At 40.7% G+C, this 27531-nt stretch overlaps 1 protein-coding gene across 1 annotated transcript; it reads right to left on the reverse strand.

Moving 5' to 3' along the window:
* Nucleotides 1-472: 472 nt before the first annotated feature.
* LOC117327726 (5'-nucleotidase domain-containing protein 1-like) lies at nt 473-27491 on the reverse strand. Its single transcript, XM_033884855.1, has 12 exons — nt 27378-27491; nt 24551-24642; nt 24075-24146; nt 21673-21785; nt 20984-21072; nt 20305-20389; nt 18180-18354; nt 17928-18016; nt 17419-17537; nt 7331-7501; nt 5848-6022; nt 473-1633 (listed from the first exon to the last, which is right to left on the reverse strand). The coding sequence occupies exons 1-12, from the start codon at nt 27468-27470 to the stop codon at nt 1515-1517; spliced, it is 1392 nt and encodes a 463-aa protein (XP_033740746.1). The 5' UTR covers nt 27471-27491; the 3' UTR covers nt 473-1514.
* Nucleotides 27492-27531: the final 40 nt, after the last annotated feature.

The raw sequence follows: 27531 nt of genomic DNA on the forward strand, positions 1-27531 counted from the left end.
GGTCTCTTACTTCCTGTTTTGCTAGTCACTGGCACTTCTTACCGTTGCCATATGATGACCTAGGTGAGGCGGTGTGTCACGTTTCAAAAGTAGACCACTTTGTCCTACATTTTGACCCAATATGCATTACTTGTCACTGAAACTTCTTACTTTGGACATGGATTCATCTTTTTGGGGAATATGTTCACTTGCATTGAACATCTGATATCGCCTACAAAGTACTAAGATAAGTGAAAATCCTGAATTCACTCCCAATTATTCTATGTGGTGGTGTCTGTCGGACATACAGTTTGTAGAATTAGTTCCAACATAGAATTCATCATTTGTGCAATCTTAGAATATCTCACTCAATTTAACGTCTGGTGGCGGTCTGCAATTATTATTTAACATAATTTTGCTCACATGGATCCAAATCCAAAATTTAGTGAATCTGTATACTTGAGTAAGGTTAAAACATTAAAAACAAGCAGCATTTTGTGATAAAGCATTTTTTAATATACATATAACAAAAAAATTCAAAATAATGATCATATTTATAAAAAATATTGATGGTATTAAAACATTGGTACATTGTTCCACTTCATACGGATATAAAGACATATGATGGATACTGGCAGTGTAACAGGGTTTGTAGTTTTACTGTATAGTGGTGATCGTATAAGAAAGTTTCAATAACAAGATGCGACAGTGTAACAAGTTTGGACTGACAAATTATGGCAGTATAACATGGTTTGACTGGACAAATGGTTCAAGTAAAACAAGAATTAACTGCACAATAGTGACATTATAACAAGGTTTGACTGTATACAACATATGTGATGGCATTATGTACGTAGCCTTCATTTTTTGAATAATAAATAATAAAACTTCAGTTATAATTATATATCATGAACACAACAATACATGAAAGATTTTACATTTTTCGCATAATTCAGGGAAGTAAAGCTTCATACTTTGAACACTAACCAGCAGTCTGATTTTGAAATATTGTACAAACTAAACCTATGTTTTCATAGAGAAGAGAAAATTGTCCACTAACCCTGGTAATACTTATAAAATCATAACAAACATACTGGGAGACATGGCTAAGACATGAAATAATATTCAAAACAACAATAACCAGCATTTATTGTGTAAAAAAAAATAATAATAAAAAAATCAACCACTATATAACTGGACAAAACCAATTTTCACAAGAGAATAACACAAAATCATCAATGTCTATTTCATGTGAGGTTTATACAACTTATCACGAAGTTTTCATCTGAGGCTCAAATTTACAGATACTCATATAAATTGCATTTGAAATAGAAACTAATGTATGACCCTCTTTCATAGAAAATAACGCTTTGAAGCACATACACATATAAGAAATGGATCGCAACATGTTTTACCTACATTCTTACCTACATAATACACTGATATGGATGTTTTTGTCTCCATTAATTTAAGCATTATTAAATCTTCTTAATTATCGGAGACGCATACAAAGAAGTAATATTTTCCTAAAGGGACTAGGTCGAGCAATCAGGTGCTCTGTTTGGAATCAGTGGCTTGGGTCTGGCTGGATGGAACCCAGAAGTACTTCCAACTTCCCTACCAAACCTCGTGTACACATGGTTGATGGGCATACCTAAAAATAGAAAACAGTTGATATCAATAAAATCGCAGCCACTGTCATTACCGTTATCAGTATACAACATATTTTGTGTGGCCTTGGGGAAAAGGCAGCATAAAGCCATCTATGATATGTTGGCATCTGTTGTGTCATTTGTTTTTAGGATTGCATTTAGGTTTAAAGGTCAAAGGTAAAGGTCACTGTTATTATGATAAATATATGTATTGATAGGAGTTCTTATTGGCTGATGAAAAGTACCTCCTTTCTCCAAGTGCTTCCTTGCGGCCAGATTTCTGGATGGCAGATCCGAAGGTCACTACATTTTCAGATCTGAAGGTCACTAAATTGTCAGATGTGAAGTTCAGTATCAGGTCAGATCTGTGGGTAAGTATCATGTCAGATCTGTAGGTCAGTATAATATCCGAACTGAAGGTCTGTATAATGTCATATCTGTAGGTCAGTATAATGTCCAATCTATGGTGAGTATAATGTTAGATCTGTAGGTCAGTATAATGTCAGATCTGTAGGTCAGTATAATGTCAAATCTGCAGGTCAGTATAATGTCATATCTGTAGGTCAGTATAATGTTAGATCTGTAGGTCAGTATAATGTTAGATCTGTAAGTCAGTATAATGTCAGATCTGTAGGTCAGTGTAATGTCAGATCTGTAGGTCAGTATAATGTCAGATCTGTATGTCGGTATAATGTCAGATCTGTAGGTCAGTATAATGTCCGATCTGTAGGTCAGTATAATGTCAGGTCAGTATAATGTCATATCTGTAGGTCAGTATAATGTCAGATATGTAGGTCAGTATAATGTTAGATCTGTAGGTCAGTATAATGTCAGGTCTGTAGGTCAGTATAATGTCAGATCTGAAGGTCAGTATTATGTCAGGTCTGTAGGTCAGTATAATGTCAGATCTGTAGGTCAGTATTATGTCAAGTCTGTAGGTCAGTATAATGTCAGATCTGTAGGTCAGTATAATGTCAGATCTGTAGGTCAGTATAATGTCCAATCTGTAGGTCAGTATAATGTCATATCTGTAGGTCAGTATAATGTCAGGTCTGTAGGTCAGTATAATGTCAGATCTGTAAGTCAGTATAATGTCAGATCTGTATGTCGGTATAATGTCAGATCTGTAGGTCAGTATAATGTCAGGTCTGTAGGTCAGTATAATGTCATATCTGTAGGTCAGTATAATGTTAGATCTATAGGTCAGTATAATGTCAGATCTGGAGGTCAGTATAATGTCAGATCTGTAGGTCAGTATAATGTCAGGTCTGTAGGTCAGTATAATGTCAGATCTGTAGGTCAGTATAATGTCAGATCTGTAGGTCAGGTAGCACACCACAGTAAGACAGCCTGGCCATGGGCAATTTTTTTGTTAAGCAAATAACTCCTGTATTATGATATGCATAAAAAATGAAAAAATAAATGTACACTATAATTGGTATATTCAGTATGAAGTAGTACATACAGGCTTCACATTTATTAAAACAAAAATCAATAAATTGGTTCCGGATTTTAAATATCCGGATTTTCCGAACGTGTGTTTACACAGGAAATTTAGTTTTGCCTACAGCGCAAAATGGCAGCCCACAGAAAAGGTAAGATAGCGGAAAAACTTAATTTACAACATATGTCCAAACAAGATTAATTCTGTCTTTGGGATAGAGATATTTAATTTTAAATAGGTTTCAGAAAAAAAATTGTGTAGAGAATTGTGCCATTTTGGGTCAAATATCATAATATTTTGCAATTTTTGAGAATTTTTTAAGCTGTTACCATGGTATTCACAGCTCTAAAAATCACAGAAAATATCAGTTTACTTATCCTTCAGAGCTCTATTAAAATTGCAAATGTTGAACAGATTTCAAATATATATACTTTATTAGAGGTTATATGTAAGGTTAACTGGCAATGTTTACATATCTAAAACATGTGCCATATTTTTCAGAATTTGGCATTTTTACTGTACACTGCTACCTTATAAGGGCTGAAAAATGTTATTTTTTGGAAATTGTGCTTAATTATGCTTGATTAAGCTTCATTTTAATTCATTATTGCTCAAAAATGCATAAAAACAATCTAAAACTTGTTTATTATCTGGCTTGTCATATTAGAGGAATCAAGGGAGGTAACTTGCATATCTACCCATTTTATGGGTGGGTTAATTAAGCATAATGTTAATGAGTCAGTGTAAATTGAAAAGATATTCTATGTTTTATAACAAACCCAATATAACTTATTGGGTATCTAACAAACCATATAGACTGAATTCTGGTTAGTTTTACCTGATTTATTACCCCGTATCCATGGAAACTATTACAGTAAGTGTTATTTTTTGAAATATTTGGTGAAACCATTATTTTCAGTTTATTTATACAATGGTCAGCATGTAATTTCAATGGCTTGAGTGCACGGTTGATGCAATATTGTCAATTATGGTCATTCACTTAGGTAAAGCAGAAAAAATAGCATTTTCCGCATAAAATGGGAGCAGCGGACACTTTCATATGATCATTGGTACATATCTGAATAACCGGGGTGGAAACAGATGATTGTGATGTCATAGGCATGACATTTTGAAATCTTGGATGTCATGCCATGATTTATCAGTTATAATATTGCATGTGTTGCTAAGCTGAGGTTTGGAAAGGAATTTGGTTATTTATTATGACACCATTGAGTATTTATGACGTCATAGATACCATCTGATGACGTCATAGTTACTGATGACGTCATGGTAACTATGACGTCATATTACAAGGCTAAATTTGATAGTTGTATAGTATTTTTTGCTTGATTACATGCACAGAGACTCAAAGTACCACATTCAACTCAAAACACAACTTTATTCAAGAGATATACAGAATTATGGGAGTTTTCATCTTTAAAATTACCTCCCCTTATTACTGGATTGGGAGAAAAAGTTGTCAAAATACACCTCTCAGGGAAATCAGCAATACTCGGTGACTATTAAAGATACACAGTAACCGGATATGCCATTTTGTTCGTCGGAACATGTTCTAGACATTCATGGGGTTTTTAGTAAAATTAGAATTTAAAAAAGTGATGTATAAGGTAGCACACCACAGTAAGACAGCCTGGCCATGGGCAATTTTTTTGTTAAGCAAATAACTCCTGTATTATGATATGCATAAAAAATGAAAAAATAAATGTACACTATAATTGGTATATTTAGTATGAAGTAGTACATACAGGCTTCACATTTATTAAAACAAAAATCAATAAATTGGTTCCGGATTTTAAATATCCGGATTTTCCGAACGTGTGTTTACACAGGAAATTTAGTTTTGCCTACAGCGCAAAATGGCAGCCCACAGAAAAGGTAAGATAGCGGAAAAACTTAATTTACAACATATGTCCAAACAAGATTAATTCTGTCTTTGGGATAGAGATATTTAATTTTAAATAGGTTTCAGAAAAAAAATTGTGTAGAGAATTGTGCCATTTTGGGTCAAATATCATAATATTTTGCAATTTTTGAGAATTTTTTAAGCTGTTACCATGGTATTCACAGCTCTAAAAATCACAGAAAATATCAGTTTACTTATCCTTCAGAGCTCTATTAAAATTGCAAATGTTGTACAGATTTCAAATATATATACTTTATTAGAGGTTATATGTAAGGTTAACTGGCAATGTTTACATATCTAAAACATGTGCCATATTTTTCAGAATTTGGCATTTTTACTGTACACTGCTACCTCAGTATAATGTCAGATCTGTAGGTCAGTATAATGTTAGATCTGTAGGTCAGTATAATGTCAGATCTGTAGGTCAGTATAATGTCAGGTCTGTAGGTCAGTATAATGTCAGATCTGTAGGTCAGTATAATGTCAGATCTGGAGGTCAGTATTATGTCAGATCTGAAGGTCAGTAAAATGTCATATCTGTATGTCAGCATAATGTCAGATCTGTAGGTCAGTATAATGTCAGATCTGTAGGTCAGTATTATGTCAGATCTGAAGGTCAGTAAAATGTCATATCTGTATGTCAGCATAATGTCAGGTCTGTAGGTCAGTATAATGTCATATCTGGAGGTCAGTATAATGTCAGATCTGAAGGTCAGTATAATGTCATATCTGTACATTGTATGTCAGCATAATGTTATCTTTGATATATTCTAATTCTGAACAGAATCATTCCATAAAAATGCACCTTAAAGGAATATTTGAAAATTGAGCACCTCATAAAAATTTACCTGCTATATATTCGATGATAGGTATAGCTATTGCATTGTACTGGCTTACAAGTCGTCCCCAGAATGTGTTCATACTTCGATCATGGTTTTTATCCTCCTTCTCATGGTAAAAAAATGACCCCCACATTTTTGACAATAGAAATGATTCTTCTTCAGGGTCAATATCTATGTTGACCTGCAAAAACAAAACTTAATTCTTAATCATACTTATAATTTAGTATTTACAAACAACTACAAGTACAATTTTTCACAAACATGTCATTGATTTTTATTGTTGAGGTTCCAAGTGATGTAACAAAAGATAGTCCCTATATGAAATCAATTAATAGATTCCATTTACCTGACCCATTCATTATCAAAATCATCAGATGGAAAACAACACTGATTCAACATCAAACTTTATCAAAGATGTTGCCCAAGATGTACACATATATATTAGATACATCTGCAAGAGGCCCAATGGGCCTGTGTTGCTCTAATATCAAGTCCTTTCGCCTCTTAGAATTGGTTATTGAGAAGACGTTTAAAATTGTTTAGTCTATTTGACTGCTGTGACCTTGAATGTGTATCAAGGTCATTCATTTGAACAAACTTAAAAGCCCTTCACACCGCCATGCCACAGGTCCAACATCAATTTCCTTGGCCTCTTGATTATTGAGAAGTCGTTGAAATATTTAGACTATTTGACCCCTGTGACCTTGAATGTAGGTCTAGGTCATTAATTTGAACAAAATTGGTAGCCCTTCATCCCAGTATGCTACAGGCCCAATATCATCTCCCTGGGCCTTTTGGTTATTGAGAAAAGTTGTTTAAAGATTTTAATCTATTTGACCCCTGTGACCTTGAATATAGGTCAAGGTCATTCATTCATTCATTCAGAAATATTAGCCCTTCACCCAGCATGCTACAGGTAAAAAATCCACTCCCCGAGTCTCTTGGTTATTGAGAAAAAGTTGTTTGAAATTTGTAACCTTTTGACCCCTGCAACCCTGAATGCTCCCTGCGACCTCTAATATCTCATATAGGATATCTAATATAGTGGATATGATATTAGCATATCAAGGGTATGCCATTAGTATCAAGAATGAAAGTTAATTATCATGAAAAACAATAAGTTTCAGAATGTACCATAGTAGCAATAAGCCTTTCAGGTATCCAGGCATAAGCTTGAAATCTAGGGATGTTTCTTTTACATGAATATGAAATAACATTCGTCAATTATTATTATGGTATTTATTCTGTAACAAGCCTAGTGGAAAAACCAACTCCATAATATCAATTTTACACATCAAGGTACACCATGAAATCAGTAAATACACGGACAGACTCAATAGTAAATGGACCAGTAGATTGACTCAGCAAATGGTGTATGCCCTTCACACATTTCCTACTGTTGACATGAAGATATTTTAATATCACAGAACTATCATTGTGCAGACATGATAGTCCACACTCCACCAAAACTACTAAGAGTCTGTATTACCTGTTTTTGTCTGACATTACTGGCAGGTTGTTCGTCGTCACATTCCAGATCATGCTTAGTCAGGTGATAGCCCTCTGCCTCCATCTCCTCCAAAACAAGAACCACACTCCAGCCTGCATATGTCCTCGCAGGGAAGCTGTCAGAACACAAACTGTCTCCAAAGTACACGACCTGACAAAACCAAGAACAATATACCCATTATAATCCAAGGGGGGGACAATACCTCAACATTGATTCAAATTAGAGCAATTAATATCAGAAATAATTGCAGTACAAGGGAATACCATTGTTAGAATTTTAATGAACTTCAAAAGATAGGTGGGCTTGTTAACAGGCATGGAATTATTATAGGGTAAATATGGTACATTACTGATAATACAATTATATGATTATTCACACCAGCACCCACCTCCCACTCCCCATCTAATACAGATCTCTGTCTATACCACTACACCAACCCCCACCTCCCACTCCCCATCTAATACAGATCTCAGTCTATACCACTACACCAACCCCCACCTCCCACTCCTCATCTAATACAGATCTTAGTCTATACCACTACACCAACCCCCACCTCCCACTCCCCATATAATACAGATCTCAGTCTACACCACTACACCAACCCCCACCTCCCACTCCTCATCTAATACAGATCTCAGTCTATACCACTACACCAACCCCCACCTCCCACTCCTCATCTAATACAGATCTCAGTCTATACCACTACACCAACCCCCACCTCCCACTCCCCATCTAATACAGATCTCAGTCTATACCACTACACCAACCCCCACCTCCCACTCCTCATCTAATACAGATCTCTGTCTATACCACTACACCAACCCCCACCTCCCACTCCCCATCTAATACAGATCTCTGTCTATACCACTACACCAACCCCCACCTCCCACTCCCCATCTAATACAGATCTCTGTCTATACCACTACACCAACCCCCACCTCCCACACCCCATCTAATACAGATCTCAGTCTATACCACTACACCAACCCCCACCTCCCACTCCTCATTTAATACAGATCTCAGTCTATACCACTACACCAACCCCCACCTCCCACTCCTCATCTAATACAGATCCCTGTCTATACCACTACACCAACCCCCACCTCCCACTCCCCATCTAATACAGATCTCAGTCTATACACCAACCCCCCACCTCCCACTCCCCATCTAATACAGATCTCTGTCTATACCACTACACCAACCCCCACCTCCCACTCCCCATCTAATACAGATCTCTGTCTATACCACTACACCAACCCCCACCTCCCACTCCTCATCTAATACAGATCTGTCTATACCACTACACCAACCCCCACCTCCCACTCCTCATCTAATACAGATCTCAGTCTATACCACTACACCAACCCCCACCTCCCACTCCCCATCTAATACAGATCTCAGTCTATACCACTACACCAACCCCCACCTCCCACTCCTCATCTAATACAGATCTCAGTCTATACCACTACACCAACCCCCACCTCCCACTCCCCATCTAATACAGATCTCAGTCTATACCACTACACCAACCCCCACCTCCCACTCCTCATCTAATACAGATCTCAGTCTATACCACTACACCAACCCCCACCTCCCACTCCTCATCTAATACAGATCTCAGTCTATACCACTACACCAACCCCCACCTCCCACTCCCCATCTAATACAGATCTCAGTCTATACCACTACACCAACCCCCACCTCCCACTCCCCATCTAATACAGATCTCTGTCTATACCACTACACCAACCCCCACCTCCCACTCCCCATCTAATACAGATCTGTCTATACCACTACACCAACCCCCACCTCCCACTCCCCATCTAATACAGATCTCAGTCTATACCACTACACCAACCCCCACCTCCCACTCCCCATCTAATACAGATCTCTGTCTATACCACTACACCAACCCCCACCTCCCACTCCCCATCTAATACAGATCTCTGTCTATACCACTACACCAACCCCCACCTCCCACTCCCCATCTAATACAGATCTCTGTCTATACCACTACACCAACCCCCACCTCCCACTCCCCATCTAATACAGATCTCAGTCTATACACCAACCCCCACCTCCCACTCCTCATCTAATACAGATCTCAGTCTATACACCAACCCCCACCTCCCACTCCCCATCTAATACAGATCTCTGTCTATACCACTACACCAACCCCTACCTCCCACTCCCCATCTAATACAGATCTCTGTCTATACCACTACACCAACCCCCACCTCCCACTCCCCATCTAATACAGATCTCTGTCTATACCACTACACCAACCCCCACCTCCCACTCCCCATCTAATACAGATCTCAGTCTATACACACCAACCCCCACCTCCCACTCCCCATCTAATACAGATCTCTGTCTATACCACTACACCAACCCCCACCTCCCACTCCCCATCTAATACAGATCTCAGTCTATACCACTACACCAACCCCCACCTCCCACTCCCCATCTAATACAGATCTCAGTCTATACACCAACCCCCACCTCCCACTCCCCATCTAATACAGATCTCAGTCTATACCACTACACCAACCCCCACCTCCCACTCCCCATCTAATACAGATCTCAGTCTATACCACTACACCAACCCCCACCTCCCACTCCTCATCTAATACAGATCTCAGTCTATACCACTACACCAACCCCCACCTCCCACTCCCCATCTAATACAGATCCCTGTCTATATCACTACACCAACCCCCACCTCCCACTCCCCATCTAATACAGATCTCAGTCTATACCACTACACCAACCCCACCTCCCACTCCCCATCTAATACAGATCTCAGTCTATACCACTACACCAACCCCCACCTCCCACTCCCCATCTAATACAGATCTCAGTCTATACCACTACACCAACCCCTACCTCCCACTCCCCATCTAATACAGATCTCAGTCTATACCACTACACCAACCCCCACCTCCCACTCCCCATCTAATACAGATCTCTGTCTATACCACTACACCAACCCCCACCTCCCACTCCCCATCTAATACAGATCTCAGTCTATACCACTACACCAACCCCCACCTCCCACTCCCCATCTAATACAGATCTCAGTCTATACCACTACACCAACCCCCACCTCCCACTCCCCATCTAATACAGATCTCAGTCTATACACCAACCCCCACCTCCCACTCCCCATCTAATACAGATCTCAGTCTATACCACTACACCAACCCCCACCTCCCACTCCCCATCTAATACAGATCTCAGTCTATACCACTACACCAACCCCCACCTCCCACTCCTCATCTAATACAGATCTCAGTCTATACCACTACACCAACCCCCACCTCCCACTCCCCATCTAATACAGATCTCAGTCTATACCACTACACCAACCCCCACCTCCCACTCCCCATCTAATACAGATCTCAGTCTATACCACTACACCAACCCCCACCTCCCACTCCCCATCTAATACAGATCTCAGTCTATACCACTACACCAACCCCCACCTCCCACTCCTCATCTAATACAGATCTCAGTCTATACCACTACACCAACCCCCACCTCCCACTCCTCATCTAATACAGATCTGTCTATACCACTACACCAACCCCCACCTCCCACTCCCCATCTAATACAGATCCCTGTCTATACCACTACACCAACCCCCCACCTCCCACTCCCCATCTAATACAGATCCCTGTCTATACCACTACACCAACCCCCACCTCCCACTCCTCATCTAATACAGATCTCTGTCTATACCACTACACCAACCCCCACCTCCCACTCCCCATCTAATACAGATCCCTGTCTATACCACTACACCAACCCCCACCTCCCACTCCTCATCTAATACAGATCCCTGTCTATACCACTACACCAACCCCCACCTCCCACTCCCCATCTAATACAGATCCCTGTCTATACCACTACACCAACCCCCACCTCCCACTCCTCATCTAATACAGATCTCAGTCTATACCACTACACCAACCCCCACCTCCCACTCCCCATCTAATACAGATCTCAGTCTATACCACTACACCAACCCCCACCTCCCACTCCCCATCTAATACAGATCTCAGTCTATACCACTACACCAACCCCCACCTCCCACTCCTCATCTAATACAGATCTCTGTCTATACCACTACACCAACCCCCACCTCCCACTCCCCATCTAATACAGATCTCAGTCTATAACACTACACCAACCCCCACCTCCCACTCCCCATCTAATACAGATCTCAGTCTATACCACTACACCAACCCCCACCTTCCACTCCTCATCTAATACAGATCTCAGTCTATACCACTACACCAACCCCCACCTCCCACTCCCCATCTAATACAGATCTCAGTCTATACCACTACACCAACCCCCACCTCCCACTCCCCATCTAATACAGATCTCAGTCTATACCACTACACCAACCCCCACCTCCCACTCCCCATCTAATACAGATCTGTCTATACCACTACACCAACCCCCACCTCCCACTCCCCATCTAATACAGATCTCAGTCTATACACCAACCCCCACCTCCCACTCCCCATCTAATACAGATCTCTGTCTATACCACTACACCAACCCCCACCTCCCACTCCCCATCTAATACAGATCTCTGTCTATATCACTACACCAACCCCCACCTCCCACTCCCCATCTAATACAGATCTGTCTATACCACTACACCAACCCCCACCTCCCACTCCCCATCTAATACAGATCTCTGTCTATATCACTACACCAACCCCCACCTCCCACTCCCCATCTAATACAGATCTCAGTCTATACCACTACACCAACCCCCACCTCCCACTCCCCATCTAATACAGATCTCTGTCTATATCACTACACCAACCCCCACCTCCCACTCCCCATCTAATACAGATCTCAGTCTATACACCAACCCCCACCTCCCACTCCCCATCTAATACAGATCTCTGTCTATACCACTACACCAACCCCCCACCTCCCACTCCCCATCTAATACAGATCTCAGTCTATACACCAACCCCCACCTCCCACTCCCCATCTAATACAGATCTCAGTCTATACACCAACCCCCACCTCCCACTCCCCATCTAATACAGATCTCTGTCTATATCACTACACCAACCCCCACCTCCCACTCCCCATCTAATACAGATCTCAGTCTATACACCAACCCCCACCTCCCACTCCCCATCTAATACAGATCTCTGTCTATACACCAACCCCCACCTCCCACTCCCCATCTAATACAGATCTCTGTCTATATCACTACACCAACCCCCACCTCCCACTCCCCATCTAATACAGATCTCAGTCTATACACCAACCCCCACCTCCCACTCCCCATCTAATACAGATCCCTGTCTATACCACTACACCAACCCCCACCTCCCACTCCTCATCTAATACAGATCTCAGTCTATACCACTACACCAACCCCCACCTCCCACTCCCCATCTAATACAGATCTCAGTCTATACCACTACACCAACCCCCACCTCCCACTCCCCATCTAATACAGATCTCAGTCTATACCACTACACCAACCCCCACCTCCCACTCCCCATCTAATACAGATCTCAGTCTATACCACTACACCAACCCCCACCTCCCACTCCCCATCTAATACAGATCTGTCTATACCACTACACCAACCCCCACCTCCCACTCCCCATCTAATACAGATCTCAGTCTGTACCACTACACCAACCCCCACCTCCCACTCCCCATCTAATACAGATCTCAGTCTATACCACTACACCAACCCCCACCTCCCACTCCTCATCTAATACAGATCTCAGTCTATACCACTACACCAACCCCACCTCCCACTCCCCATATAATACAGATCTCAGTCTATACCACTACACCAACCCCCACCTCCCACTCCTCATCTAATACAGATCTCAGTCTATACCACTACACCAACCCCTACCTCCCACTCCCCATCTAATACAGATCTCAGTCTATACCACTACACCAACCCCCACCTCCCACTCCTCATCTAATACAGATCTCAGTCTATACCACTATACCAACCCCCACCTCCCACTCCCCATCTAATACAGATCTCTGTCTATACCACTACACCAACCCCCACCTCCCACTCCCCATCTAATACAGATCTCAGTCTATACCACTACACCAACCCCCACCTCCCACTCCTCATATAATACAGATCTCAGTCTATACCACTACACCAACCCCCACCTCCCACTCCCCATCTTATACAGATCTCAGTCTATACCACTACACCAACCCCCACCTCCCACTCCCCATCTAATACAGATCTCAGTCTATACCACTACACCAACCCCCACCTCCCACTCCCCATCTAATACAGATCTCAGTCTATACCACTACACCAACCCCCACCTCCCACTCCCCATCTAATACAGATCTCAGTCTATACCACTACACTAACCCCCACCTCCCACTCCTCATTTAATACAGATCTCAGTCTATACCACTACACCAACCCCCACCTCCCACTCCCCATCTAATACAGATCTGTCTATACCACTACACCAACCCCCACCTCCCCACTCCCCATCTAATACAGATCTCAGTCTATACCACTACACCAACCCCCACCTCCCACTCCCCATCTAATACAGATCTGTCTATACCACTACACCAACCCCCACCTCCCACTCCCCATCTAATACAGATCTCAGTCTATACCACTACACCAACCCCCACCTCCCACTCCCCATCTAATACAGATCTCTGTCTATACCACTACACCAACCCCCACCTTCCACTCCTCATCTAATACAGATCTCAGTCTATACCCACTACACCAACCCCCACCTCCCACTCCCCATATAATACAGATCTCAGTCTATACCACTACACCAACCCCCACCTCCCACTCCCCATCTAATACAGATCTCAGTCTATACCACTACACCAACCCCCACCTCCCACTCCCCATCTAATACAGATCTCAGTCTATACCACTACACCAACCCCCACCTCCCACTCCCCATCTAATACAGATCTCAGTCTATACCACTACACCAACCCCCACCTCCCACTCCCCATCTAATACAGATCTCTGTCTATACCACTACACCAACCCCCACCTCCCACTCCCCATCTAATACAGATCTCTGTCTATACCACTACACCAACCCCCACCTCCCACTCCCCATCTAATACAGATCTCTGTCTATACCACTACACCAACCCCCACCTCCCACTCCCCATCTAATACAGATCTCAGTCTATACCACTACACCAACCCCCACCTTCCACTCCCCATCTAATACAGATCTCAGTCTATACCACTACACCAACCCCCACCTCCCACTCCCCATCTAATACAGATCTCAGTCTATACCACTACACCAACCCCCACCTCCCACTCCCCATCTAATACAGATCCCAGTCTATACCACTACACCAACCCCCACCTCCCACTCCTCATCTAATACAGATCTCAGTCTATACCACTACACCAACCCCCACCTCCCACTCCCCATCTAATACAGATCTCAGTCTATACCACTACACCAACCCCCACCTTCCACTCCCCATCTAATACAGATCCCTGTCTATACCACTACACCAACCCCCACCTCCCACTCCTCATCTAATACAGATCTCAGTCTATACCACTACACCAACCCCCACCTCCCACTCCTCATCTAATACAGATCTCAGTCTATACCACTACACCAACCCCCACCTCCCACTCCCCATCTAATACAGATCTCAGTCTATACACCAACCCCCACCTCCCACTCCCCATCTAATACAGATCTCAGTCTATACACCAACCCCCACCTCCCACTCCTCATCTAATACAGATCTCAGTCTATACCACTACACCAACCCCCACCTCCCACTCCCCATCTAATACAGATCTGTCTATACCACTACACCAACCCCCACCTCCCACTCCTCATCTAATACAGATCTCAGTCTATACCACTACACCAACCCCCACCTCCCACTCCTCATCTAATACAGATCTCTGTCTATACCACTACACCAACCCCCACCTCCCACTCCCCATCTAATACAGATCTCAGTCTATACCACTACACCAACCCAGACCTCCCACTCCCCATCTAATACAGATCTCAGTCTATACCACTATACCAACCCCCACCTCCCACTCCCCATCTAATACAGATCTCAGTCTATACCACTACACCAACCCCCACCTCCCACTCCTCATCTAATACAGATCTCAGTCTATACCACTACACCAACCCCCACCTCCCACTCCTCATCTAATACAGATCTCAGTCTATACCACTACACCAACCCCCACCTCCCACTCCCCATCTAATACAGATCTCTGTCTATATCACTACACCAACCCCCACCTCCCACTCCCCATCTAATACAGATCTCAGTCTATACCACTACACCAACCCCCACCTCCCACTCCCCATCTAATACAGATCTCAGTCTATACCACTACACCAACCCCCACCTCCCACTCCCCATCTAATACAGATCTCAGTCTATACCACTACACCAACCCCCACCTCCCACTCCCCATCTAATACAGATCTCAGTCTATACCACTACACCAACCCCCACCTCCCACTCCCCATCTAATACAGATCTCAGTCTATACCACTACACCAACCCCCACCTCCCACTCCTCATCTAATACAGATCTCTGTCTATACCACTACACCAACCCCCACCTCCCACTCCCCATCTAATACAGATCTCTGTCTATACCACTACACCAACCCCCACCTCCCACTCCTCCTCTAATACAGATCTCAGTCTATACCACTACACCAACCCCCACCTCCCACTCCCCATCTAATACAGATCTCAGTCTATACCACTACACCAACCCCCACCTCCCACTCCCCATCTAATACAGATCTCAGTCTATACCACTACACCAACCCCCACCTCCCACTCCCCATCTAATACAGATCTCTGTCTATACCACTACACTAACCCCCACCTCCCACTCCCCATCTAATACAGATCCCTGTCAATACCACTACACCAACCCCACCTCCCACTCCCCATCTAATACAGATCTCAGTCTATACCACTACACCAACCCCCACCTCCCACTCCCCATCTAATACAGATCTCTGTCTATACCACTACACCAACCCCCACCTCCCACTCCCCATCTAATACAGATCTCAGTCTATACCACTACACCAACCCCCACCTCCCACTCCCCATCTAATACAGATCTCAGTCTATACCACTATACCAACCCCCACCTCCCACTCCCCATCTAATACAGATCCCTGTCTATACCACTACACCAACCCCCACCTCCCACTCCCCATCTAATACAGATCTCAGTCTATACCACTACACCAACCCCCACCTCCCACTCCCCATCTAATACAGATCTCTGTCTATACCACTACACCAACCCCCACCTCCCACTCCTCATATAATACAGATCTCTGTCTATACCACTACACCAACCCCCACCTCCCACTCCCCATCTAATACAGATCTCAGTCTATACCACTACACCAACCCCCACCTCCCACTCCTCATTTAATACAGATCCCAGTCTATACCACTACACCAACCCCCACCTCCCACTCCTCATTTAATACAGATCCCAGTCTATACCACTACACCAACCCCCACCTCCCACTCCTCATATAATACAGATCTCAGTCTATACCACTACAACAACTCCCACCTCCCACTCCCCATCTAATACAGATCTCAGTCTACACCACTACACCAACCCCCACCTCCCACTCCTCATCTAATACAGATCCCTGTCTATACCAGCTTGATGAATGGTTCTGTATATTCTGTCTCTGTTATTCCAACCCTATAAAATGGAGACTTTATCTACTGGAAAATTCGGAAACCAGTGTTATTCTTACACACCTTGCTATTCAAATAATGCATTTGTTGAAAGAGATAGAATTACGGCATTTTAAGTTTTCTTTGGTTGACTATCACTGTAAAATCAACTGAATGACTGAAGTGAAATCTATTACTTTCAAAGTGAAGAGTTCTTTAGTCAGATGGTACAGTGTACATGACGTAGGAGGATATTGGTTACTGTAACGTCACTAACTCCCTAATATGTATTAATACAAATAATGTTCAGGAAATACTACCTTTGGTTGTTCTGTGTCTGTCTGTGAAGACAGAAATGTTATGAGATCGTCCAGGTTGCCTTGAGAAAAACAACCATTCCTTTTGAGGGTCTTTGTTGGTTTGCCTTCGATACCGTCTTCTATTAATACAATAAAAATATAGCGTATAAGATATTTACTGAGATTCCAAAACTTACATAATATCATTTAAGCAGGTGATTTATATCTAGTTTCCCTTTTTAATTAAAATACTTTGTAAGTAATGATGTATTAAACTATAACTAATTCTTTTACTTATTATCATTTTTTTCTGGAAATCTCATTTTGCATGATGACATGTTCAGATTACCTTGGAAACAAATCTATTGACAATAAAGAATTTCAATCCATTTGAGGAATTAAAATCCTCTGCACATGGGTAATATTTCTGTTAACTTGGAACTAAAAGTGCACTTTTGAAATGCATATTTTCATTAAAACAATTGATAACCATGTAATCATAATTTTGACCTTGACCTAAAATGTCTTACCTATATTTAAAAATGAGGTTTTGTTGACAAAAAATCCAGGTTTTCTTGCATTAAAAAGACATAGATCAAAGTGAGACTGCCATTCTGTTCTGGAAAACAAAGATTACATGGCTACATAATACAACATAGTCCATGGTCATAAAGGATTCAGTTTGAATGTCAGTCCTACAGAAGCATTGTTCAATGTCTTGTTACATTTGAGTATGTACCTGCACTATACTTTGATAAAGACGATCGACCACACTGACTCACCCAAGAATTTCCTTCATCACTAGACTAGAAAAACTGTATCCAGAAGAAGTCATCAAAAATACAATTTTATTTTTCTGTCGGAGATCTTTGAGCCACTGTTTAACACCTTGACTACACTCCTGGAAATAGTGTTTAGCATTCATCTTCAATTTGGGATAAAACCAACCAGAGTCATCTGAAAACAGGAAAATGTGATTATGTAAACATTTTTCTTGAAATCCTCATATAAACACTAACTTTGAACCTTTAATCACAAAGTTGGCCCATTAATAGTGAAGTGTCTGACACCCAAGTCCTATAATCCAGAGAAATAACCTAAATCTTCTTATTTTATATATGATCTGAAAAATCAGTAACCCATAAGGTGTCTGATTAGACAACTTAACCTGACCATGTGTTGTAACCCACAAAGTGTCTGATTATAGACAACTTAACCTGACCATGTGTTGTAACCCACAAAGTGTCTGATTAGACAACTTAACCTGACCATGTGTTGTAACCCACAAAGTGTCTGATTAGACAACTTAACCTGACCATGTGTTGTAACCCACAAAGTGTCTGATTAGACAACTTAACCTGACTATAACTGTGAAGGGACTTGTTTTGTCTCAACCGTGATGACACTTGTTTTGTCTCACCCGTGATGGCACTTGTTTTGTCTCAACCGTGATGGCACTTGTTTTGTCTTACCTGTGAAGGCACTTGTTTCGTCTTACCCGTGATGGCACTTGTTTTGTCTTACCCGTGATGACACTTGTTTTGTCTTACCTGTGAAGGCACTTGTTTCGTCTTACCCGTGATGGCACTTGTTTTGTCTTACCTGTGATGGCACTTGTTTTGTCTTACCTGTGATGGCACTTGTTTTGTCTTACCTGTGATGGCACTTGTTTCGTCTTACCCGTGATGGCACTTGTTTTGTCTTACCCGTGATGACACTTGTTTTGTCTTACCCGTGATGACACTTGTTTTGTCTTACCTGTGAAGGCACTTGTTTCGTCTTACCCGTGATGGCACTTGTTTTGTCTTACCTGTGATGACACTTGTTTTGTCTCACCCGTGATGACACTTGTTTTGCCTTACCCGTGATGACACTTGTTTTGCCTTACTTGTGATGACACTTGTTTTGCCTTACCCGTGATGACACTTGTTTTGCCTTACCCGTGATGACACTTGTTTTGCCTTACTTGTGATGACACTTGTTTTGCCTTACCCGTGATGGCACTTGTTTTGTCTTACCCGTGATGACACTTGTTTTGTCTCACCCGTGATGACACTTGTTTTGTCTCACCCGTGATGGCACTTGTTTTGTCTTACCCGTGATGACACTTGTTTTGCCTTACCCGTGATGGCACTTGTTTTGCCTTACCCGTGATGACACTTGTTTTGCCTTACCTGTGATGGCACTTGTTTTGCCTTACTTGTGATGGCACTTGTTTTGTCTTACCCGTGATGGGACTTGTTTTGCCTTACCCGTGATGACACTTGTTTTGCCTTACCCGTGATGACACTTGTTTTGCCTTACCCGTGATGACACTTGTTTTGCCTTACTTGTGATGGCACTTGTTTTGTCTTACCCGTGATGGCACTTGTTTTGCCTTACCCGTGATGACACTTGTTTTGTCTTACCTGTGAAGGCACTTGTTTCGTCTTACCTGTGATGGCACTTGTTTTGCCTTACCTGTGAAGGCACTTGTTTCGTCTTACCCGTGATGGCACTTGTTTTGTCTTACTTGTGATGGCACTTGTTTTGTCTTACCCATGATGGCACTTGTTTCGTCTTACCTGTGAAGGCACTTGTTTTGTCTTACCCGTGATGACACTTGTTTTGCCTTACCCGTGATGGCACTTGTTTTGTCTTACTTGTGATGGCACTTGTTTTGTTTTACCCGTGATGGCATGGCACTTGTTTTGCCTTACCTGTGATGGCACTTGTTTTGTCTTACCTGTGATGGCACTTGTTTCGTCTTACCCGTGATGGCACTTGTTTTGCCTTACCTGTGATGGCACTTGTTTTGTCTTACCTGTGATGGCACTTGTTTTGTCTTACCTGTGATGGCACTTGTTTTGTCTTACCTGTGAAGGCACTTGTTTAGCTTTACCCGTGATTGCACTTGTTTTGTTTTACCTGTGAAGGCACTTGGTATGAAGTTTGTTGTAAAAGCCCCCACAACATCTTCCCAAAAACTGTACTGATCCAGCTCTTCACCTGCCTAAAACAAATACACAAATCGATAAAATCTTGTCTGGGCTTTATCAATCAGAGCACCAAGACTGTGGCGTGTTTATGTATACACAGCACAGGTGTGAAGGCAATTAGTCTGACATAATTAGGAGCAGCTAGTCCATAGTCAGGCCGGATCGGATCAGCCATGTGTCAAGTCTCGGTCCCATTGGTCATTTAAGCACTGGCACGGTTAACCATTGGGTACATTTTCATGTTTATGTTATCATTAGGGTAGATGTAGGGGATGGGGTTGAGGGGGATAGGGGAATGCGCTTCAATATTTAATTACCTTATATCTTATATCTGACTATCACTTAACATTAACTATCCCTTTCATAAAATTAACAAGCTAAATTCCAGTAATATAGTTATATCAGAGACGGGGTGAGCACACATCTTTCAATTTTGACATTCAGTTTTTAAACAATTTTCTTTAAAAAGAACAACCTCACCTGACATCCTGAAACACAGTTTCGGAGTTATAGAGTTATAATCTAAATGTTTTGTTATTGTTAGTAAGTCCTACAGCTCTGACTGTTTATATTTAAGTCTATCAATCACAGATCCGAGAACCACCTACCTCTTCGTCCAGCGTATCTACTATATGGGCACAAATCACTGCTCCTGGTATATCAAAATAATTCTCAAAGAACCGGAACTTGAACCCCGCTGTCAATGAAAACAAAAAATATAGCTTTTCATGTTCATAAGAACAAAGTCAAAATTGAATTATTATCAGCATTATGTATACGTGTGTATTTAATTAACAACATAGCATTTTTAAAAGCCTGTAAACTCAAGCTTCAAAATAATATGACTTTTATTTTCTATTTCGCTAATTAAAAGATTATTTGCGGTAATCATATTTCATGGTGTTAAATCTTCCAAAACAGGGCAAACATTCTTTACTTTAATATGTACCTGGGTATTATGTCATCAAAACAATAATATATGAGATCAAGTTGTTAAAGTGTAACTGTCTTGGAATTTCCTCCCTTCAATAAGTATGGTACCATCACTAATATACAGACTTAACAATCAAGGATCATAAAAACATTTCAGAGGTGTCTCTATAGCTTTACTACACAAACTAAATGGCAAAATATCTTAATTAAATTTATTTGATGCACTGAGTTGTTTATATTTGCTTTCATTTTCACAATAGATAACATGTGCTTGCCTTCAGAGCAAAAAGAGAGAGAAAAAATAGCAAGTCAGAAATAGCTGCCGCCGATGACCAGGTATCGGATGTCCGAGTATTCTACAAACCTCCTGTAGATTTCACATCCCGCTTGACTTCATGAAAGTGTTCCCAATGGAGATCTTCCCCATAGACAGATACCATCTCCTCCTCCGACATCATTCGTGTTCCATGACTTGCTCTACAAACCAATATACACTAGTCTACAGTAGGTGAAATATCAGTATTTCATCAGGCCTTCAAATGTGGTAACAATACCAGTTGATATGTAAAATCAGTAAAATTAGAGTTGATAAATAAAAATTTAAACTTAAATTTCATGATTAACATGAAATTTTTTAAGTATATTTAAAAACAAAGAGATCCCAGAGGGGTCTTGACGCACACCATTGAATGATCTTTATAGGTTCCATGTCAGATTGATCTTCTCTCTATTTTTACCTTCCTCTTACTAATCTGTGTAAATTGAGAAACATCCCTCCAGTACTTTTCAAACTTATGAAATTTGAGATTTAGTGATAATGGCTGTCTGTTGACCATGTTCTTTTCAGATTCAGGGGCGTAGTGTTCATTAGAAAAAAAAGCCCGCGCTCACACATAAAAAATCCTGCCTTTATGTTATGGTCCAACATTTCAAGAACCTCCGAAAAAAAAGTTATGATTATAACTTCAAAGTTTTGATTTAATATTATAAACCAAATTATTGATAATGCCAGAAAATGTAACACTGTGTGCTATATATTATAAAATATAGGTCTAGTGCATTCCGGAATAGCTATCACATCATATTTTGTCTATATACTGCCAGCACCTGTTTCCGGTTGTATAATGTTGAAAAGTGTATCTATTCAAAATGAAGAAGGCTTCAAAAAATGTGCCTAGGGTCGAAACATTTTTCAAACCCAAAGAAGAAGAACCAGCGACTAAAAAGTTAAACCAGTCTGCTGATAGCTCATGCCCTGGCCCAAGTAACGTACCACAGACACATAACAAAGTTGGACCTACATGTTCCGACCAAAAATTATCCCAGAAAGGCCCAAGTTATAATTACCTAGACATGGGATTTCTTACCCAAATTGAAAATGTCTTTTATTTAGGCCCCCTGATCCCCCCACCAGGGCTCTGCCCTAGACCCGCTGGGGGCCTAAGCAGCCCCCACACCCCTCGCCTGGTCTTACACATTTTTGTTGCCCTAGCTAGGCCCCTGAGATTGGTCCTAAAATGCAATACGACGGACCAAGGGGTACCTACATATGAAATTTCAGAAAGATGCCTTCAGTACTTTCTGAGAAATAGCGATAACAAACTTCAATTGTCAAAATCCAAGATGGCTGCCTGTCGGCCATGTTGTTTTCCAATTGGTCCCAAAATGCAATATGCATAACTACAGACCAAGCGGAACCTGCATATGAAATTGAGAAAGATCCCTTCAGTTCTTTCTCAGAAATAGCGATAACAAGAATTGTTTACAGACAGACGGACGCAAGATGATTTGAATAGCTGATGATGGTGGGCTAAAAAACATTGTTTTAAATATAATGCTGACAGATATAATGACCAAGTCAAAAAAAATGTCAAGGTTATGTCCCCTGGCAACTTGCTGCTATCTGACTGTATGGCATTCAGTTATAAACATATAGTGTTGAGGACTGATTAGTCAGTTATAAATGTATAGTGTTGGGGACTGATTAGTCAGTTATAAATGTATAGTGTTGAGGACCGATTAGTCAGTTATAAATGTATAGTGTTGGGGACTGATTAGTCAGTTATAAATGTATAGTGTCGAGGACTGATTAGTCAGTTATAAATGTATAGTGTTGGGACTGATTAGTCAGTTATAAATGTATAGTGTTGAGGACTGATTAGTCAGTTATAAATGTATAGTGTTGGGGACTGATTAGTCAGTTATAAATGTATAGTGTTGAGGACTGATTAGTCAGTTATAAATGTATAGTGTTGTAGACTGATTAGTCAGTTATAAATGTATAGTGTTGAGGGCGATTAGTCAGTTATAAATGTATAGTGTTGGGGACCGATTAGTCAGTTATACATGTATAGTGTTGGGACTGATTAGTCAGTTATAAATGTATAGTGTTGAGGACTGATTAGTCAGTTATACATGTATAGTGTTGAGGACCGATTAGTCAGTTATAAATGTATAGTGTTGAGGACCGATTAGTCAGTTATAAATGTATAGTGTTGAGGACCGATTAGTCAGTTATAAATGTATAGTGTTGAGGACTGATTAGTCAGTTATAAATGTATAGTGTTGAGGACTGATTAGTCAGTTTTAAATTGATAGTGTTTAGGACTAATAATCCAGTTTTCAGTATAATGTTACTAACTATCATGACTAACTATATATAGGTGAATCACTTTTTCTCAGGGTTCTTAACATCTAGTTAATTTCACATGGAAATATTGGTGCACTATAAAAAGGTTACAACAAAAATTGTTTAATGATTGATACCTTAGGATCTTGCCATCATGTGACAGTTTTAGTATATTTCCTCTTTCTGCATCTAGAAACAAGCCCTTGCATCTGCAAAATAAATATTTGGAGTTTAATGTACATCATTAATTGAGGAAAACAAATAATGCAGAATATTTACAAAGAAAACATTTTAGCATCATTTCAGCTGAAAGCTGAACTGGAAATGCAGGCTTTCGTTTCATTGACCACTTGGTTGTTACAATAACTATATTTGCCTTCTACATTATTCATTGTGTGCTGAAAATCCTAGTAGGCGCAAGTCTTTGGAGTCTAGGTCCATTACAAACAAATTACTAACAGTGTACCCTGAATGTGTTCACTTTAACATAAGAAGATATCAAAAAACTACATCAAGACAATTGTTCACAATGTAAAGGTACAGGCCCAAAATATTATATCCAATGCCTAATGACAACATAAAAAATTGTTTCCTGAAGTGTTCTTGTTCGTACATGAAGTCCTTGTGTAGGTGGATATCATCTTTCAGTTTTGGACTGTAGCCAAATTTTTGAATCAGACAGTCGCATGTTGCCTCATAACATAGCTGAAAGGAAAGAGCTTATAATGTGAAACTGGTAAACTGCATTTTTAAGGTAATGGTATTTGATTTATTATTAATAAGTCAGTATACATTGTACAGTGAGTGTAGACTTTAAACTCTACATTACATACAGACTACAGGTAAACCACATTTAGACTACAGGTAGACCAATAGTGTAACAGAGTGCATGATTAATTAAAATTAAATCACTGCCTCCGCTAGGAATTGAACCCGGGACCTCTGGCTTACTAGTGTTATGCTCAACCAATCGAGCTTAAGAGAATATCTCTCTAGCCGAGCGGGATATTGCGGCTAGTATTTACCAGAGTTACATACTCCCCCTCCAGGAAAGAACTTGTCCTCGAGTTTCCAGGGGTAACAGCGATGTTTGTTGAGCAAGGCTGAGTATTTTTCCCGGGTCCCTACATGGGTGCCAATGTAACAGAGCGCATGATTAATTAAATTTAAATCACTGCCTTCGCTAGGGATCGAACCCAGGACCTCTGGCTTACTAGTCTTACGCTCAACAAATCGAGCTAAAGAGAAGATCTCTCTAGCCAAGCAGTATATTGCACGTAGTATTCTACCAAGGTGACAATAGTACACTACATTTAGACTACAGGTAGACCAATAGTACACTACATTTAGACTACAGGTAGACCAATAGTACACTACATTTAGACTACAAGTAGACCAATAGTACACTACATTTAGACTACAGGTAGACCAATAGTACACTACATTTAGACTACAGGTAGACCAATAGTACACTACATTTAGACTACAGGTAGACCAATAGTACACTACATTTAGACTACAGGTAGACCAATAGTACACTACATTTAGACTACAGGTAGACCAATAGTACACTACATTTAGACTACAGGTAGACCAATGCAATAGTGCACTACATTTAGACTACAGGTAGACCAATAATACACTACATTTAGACTACAGGTAGACCAATAGTACACTACATTTAGACTACAGGTAGACCAATAGTACACTACATTTAGACTACAGGTAGACCAATAGTACACTACATTTAGACTACAGGTAGACCAATAGTACACTACATTTAGACTACAAGTAGACCAATAGTACACTACATTTAGACTACAAGTAGACCAATAGTTCACTACATTTAGACTACAGGTAGACCAATAGTACACTACATTTAGACTACAGGTAGACCAATAGTTCACTACATTTAGACTACAAGTAGACCAATAGTACACTACATTTAGACTATAGGTAGACTAGTAGTACACTACATTTAGACTACAGGTAGACTAATAGTACACTACATTTAGACTACAGGTAGACCAATAATACACTACATTTAGACTACAGGTAGACCAATAGTACACTACATTTAGATTTACAGGCAGACCAATAGTGCACTACTTTCAGACTACAGGTAGACCAATAATACACTACATTTAGACTACAGGTAGACCAATAGTACACTACATTTAGACTACAGGTAGACCAATAGTACACTACATTTAGACTACAGGTAGACCAATAGTACACTACATTTAGACTACAGGTAGACCAATAGTACACTACATTTAGACTACAGGTAGACCAATAATACACTACATTCAGACTACAGGTAGACCAATAATATACTACATTCAGACTACAGGTAGACCAATAGTACACTACATTTAGACTACAGGTAGACCAATAGTACACTACATTTAGACTACAGGTAGACCAATAGTACTCTACATAAAACGATGTGCATTTTGTGCGTTTAAAATTGACGATGTTTTGGTCTGATGTAATGGCGGCGTAATTACAAAACTAGGTCATGTCGAATAGGACCCAATTGATTTTCGAAAATATGGATAAATGACAACAGTGTGCATAATCATCAAGTCTATATCCCATAAGTATTATAGTTTTTGGATAATGAAGTAACTTTTGTAGTGGCCTAAATAAAACGACGTGCTTTTTGTGTGTATTTAAAATTGATGATGTTTTGGTCTGACGTAATGGCTGATTAACCAGAACATGTCGAATAAGTTCCGGTACATCAATACATATATGCGCAAAGCCCGATTTACCTGTGCTCGCGTGTGTTTGGTAGGGGACAAGGCGCTCTCGATAAGGGATATGATCGAGTGGTCACGAATAAAGGGAGCCAGTACCACTTGAACGGGAAAATAGCGATGTTTCTTATCTCTGTATATATGTCTCTGATTACATTTAGACTAGGGCCAGAGGAAACTCGGCTACAACCAATACGTATATACATATATATCCTTAATTACATGCACAATACATGCAGAATGGAAATATTTGTCTGTATTTTCACTTGTTCTATGTACTTACAGTACAGATTGTGTTGATTTATTAACGAAGAACATAAAAGATACAGACTCAGTTATAATTGTTTTTATCATTTTTATATCCGAAAATTGAAAATAGCGGGAAAACTCATCACATCATTGTGGAGCTGATATCTTAACCACAGACACGGATCAAAGTCTGTGCTGTAATCAACAGCTATTTTGCAATGTAGTAACGAGTTACAGCACAGGAAGCGTGAAACAATAACAATAAACAGTAGGGATACGATAAGTCTAAGTCAGTTAAAAACAACAATTACAGCATCCGACAGTCCGATCCATGTGGTCAGCCGGTTACATCATCTTTTACAAGCAGTATTGTAGTACTGAAACAAGTGCTGGCAACCAATGGTATATTAATAACTGCTATCTATATACCTGCATTAAATTAACAAGCTTGTACTTAGCAAGCGTATGATCCATATCAAAGCCATAAGCATCGAAATCGGACAAACAGAAAGTCTCAGCCATGTTTACGTCCTGCCGGTCAGATTTTCTACGTTTATTAATAAACAACCGAGTAAGAGGTTCC

The sequence above is a fragment of the Pecten maximus genome, chromosome 5 (genome assembly GCF_902652985.1).
Source record: "Pecten maximus chromosome 5, xPecMax1.1, whole genome shotgun sequence".
NCBI classification, from domain to species: Eukaryota; Metazoa; Mollusca; class Bivalvia; order Pectinida; family Pectinidae; genus Pecten; species Pecten maximus.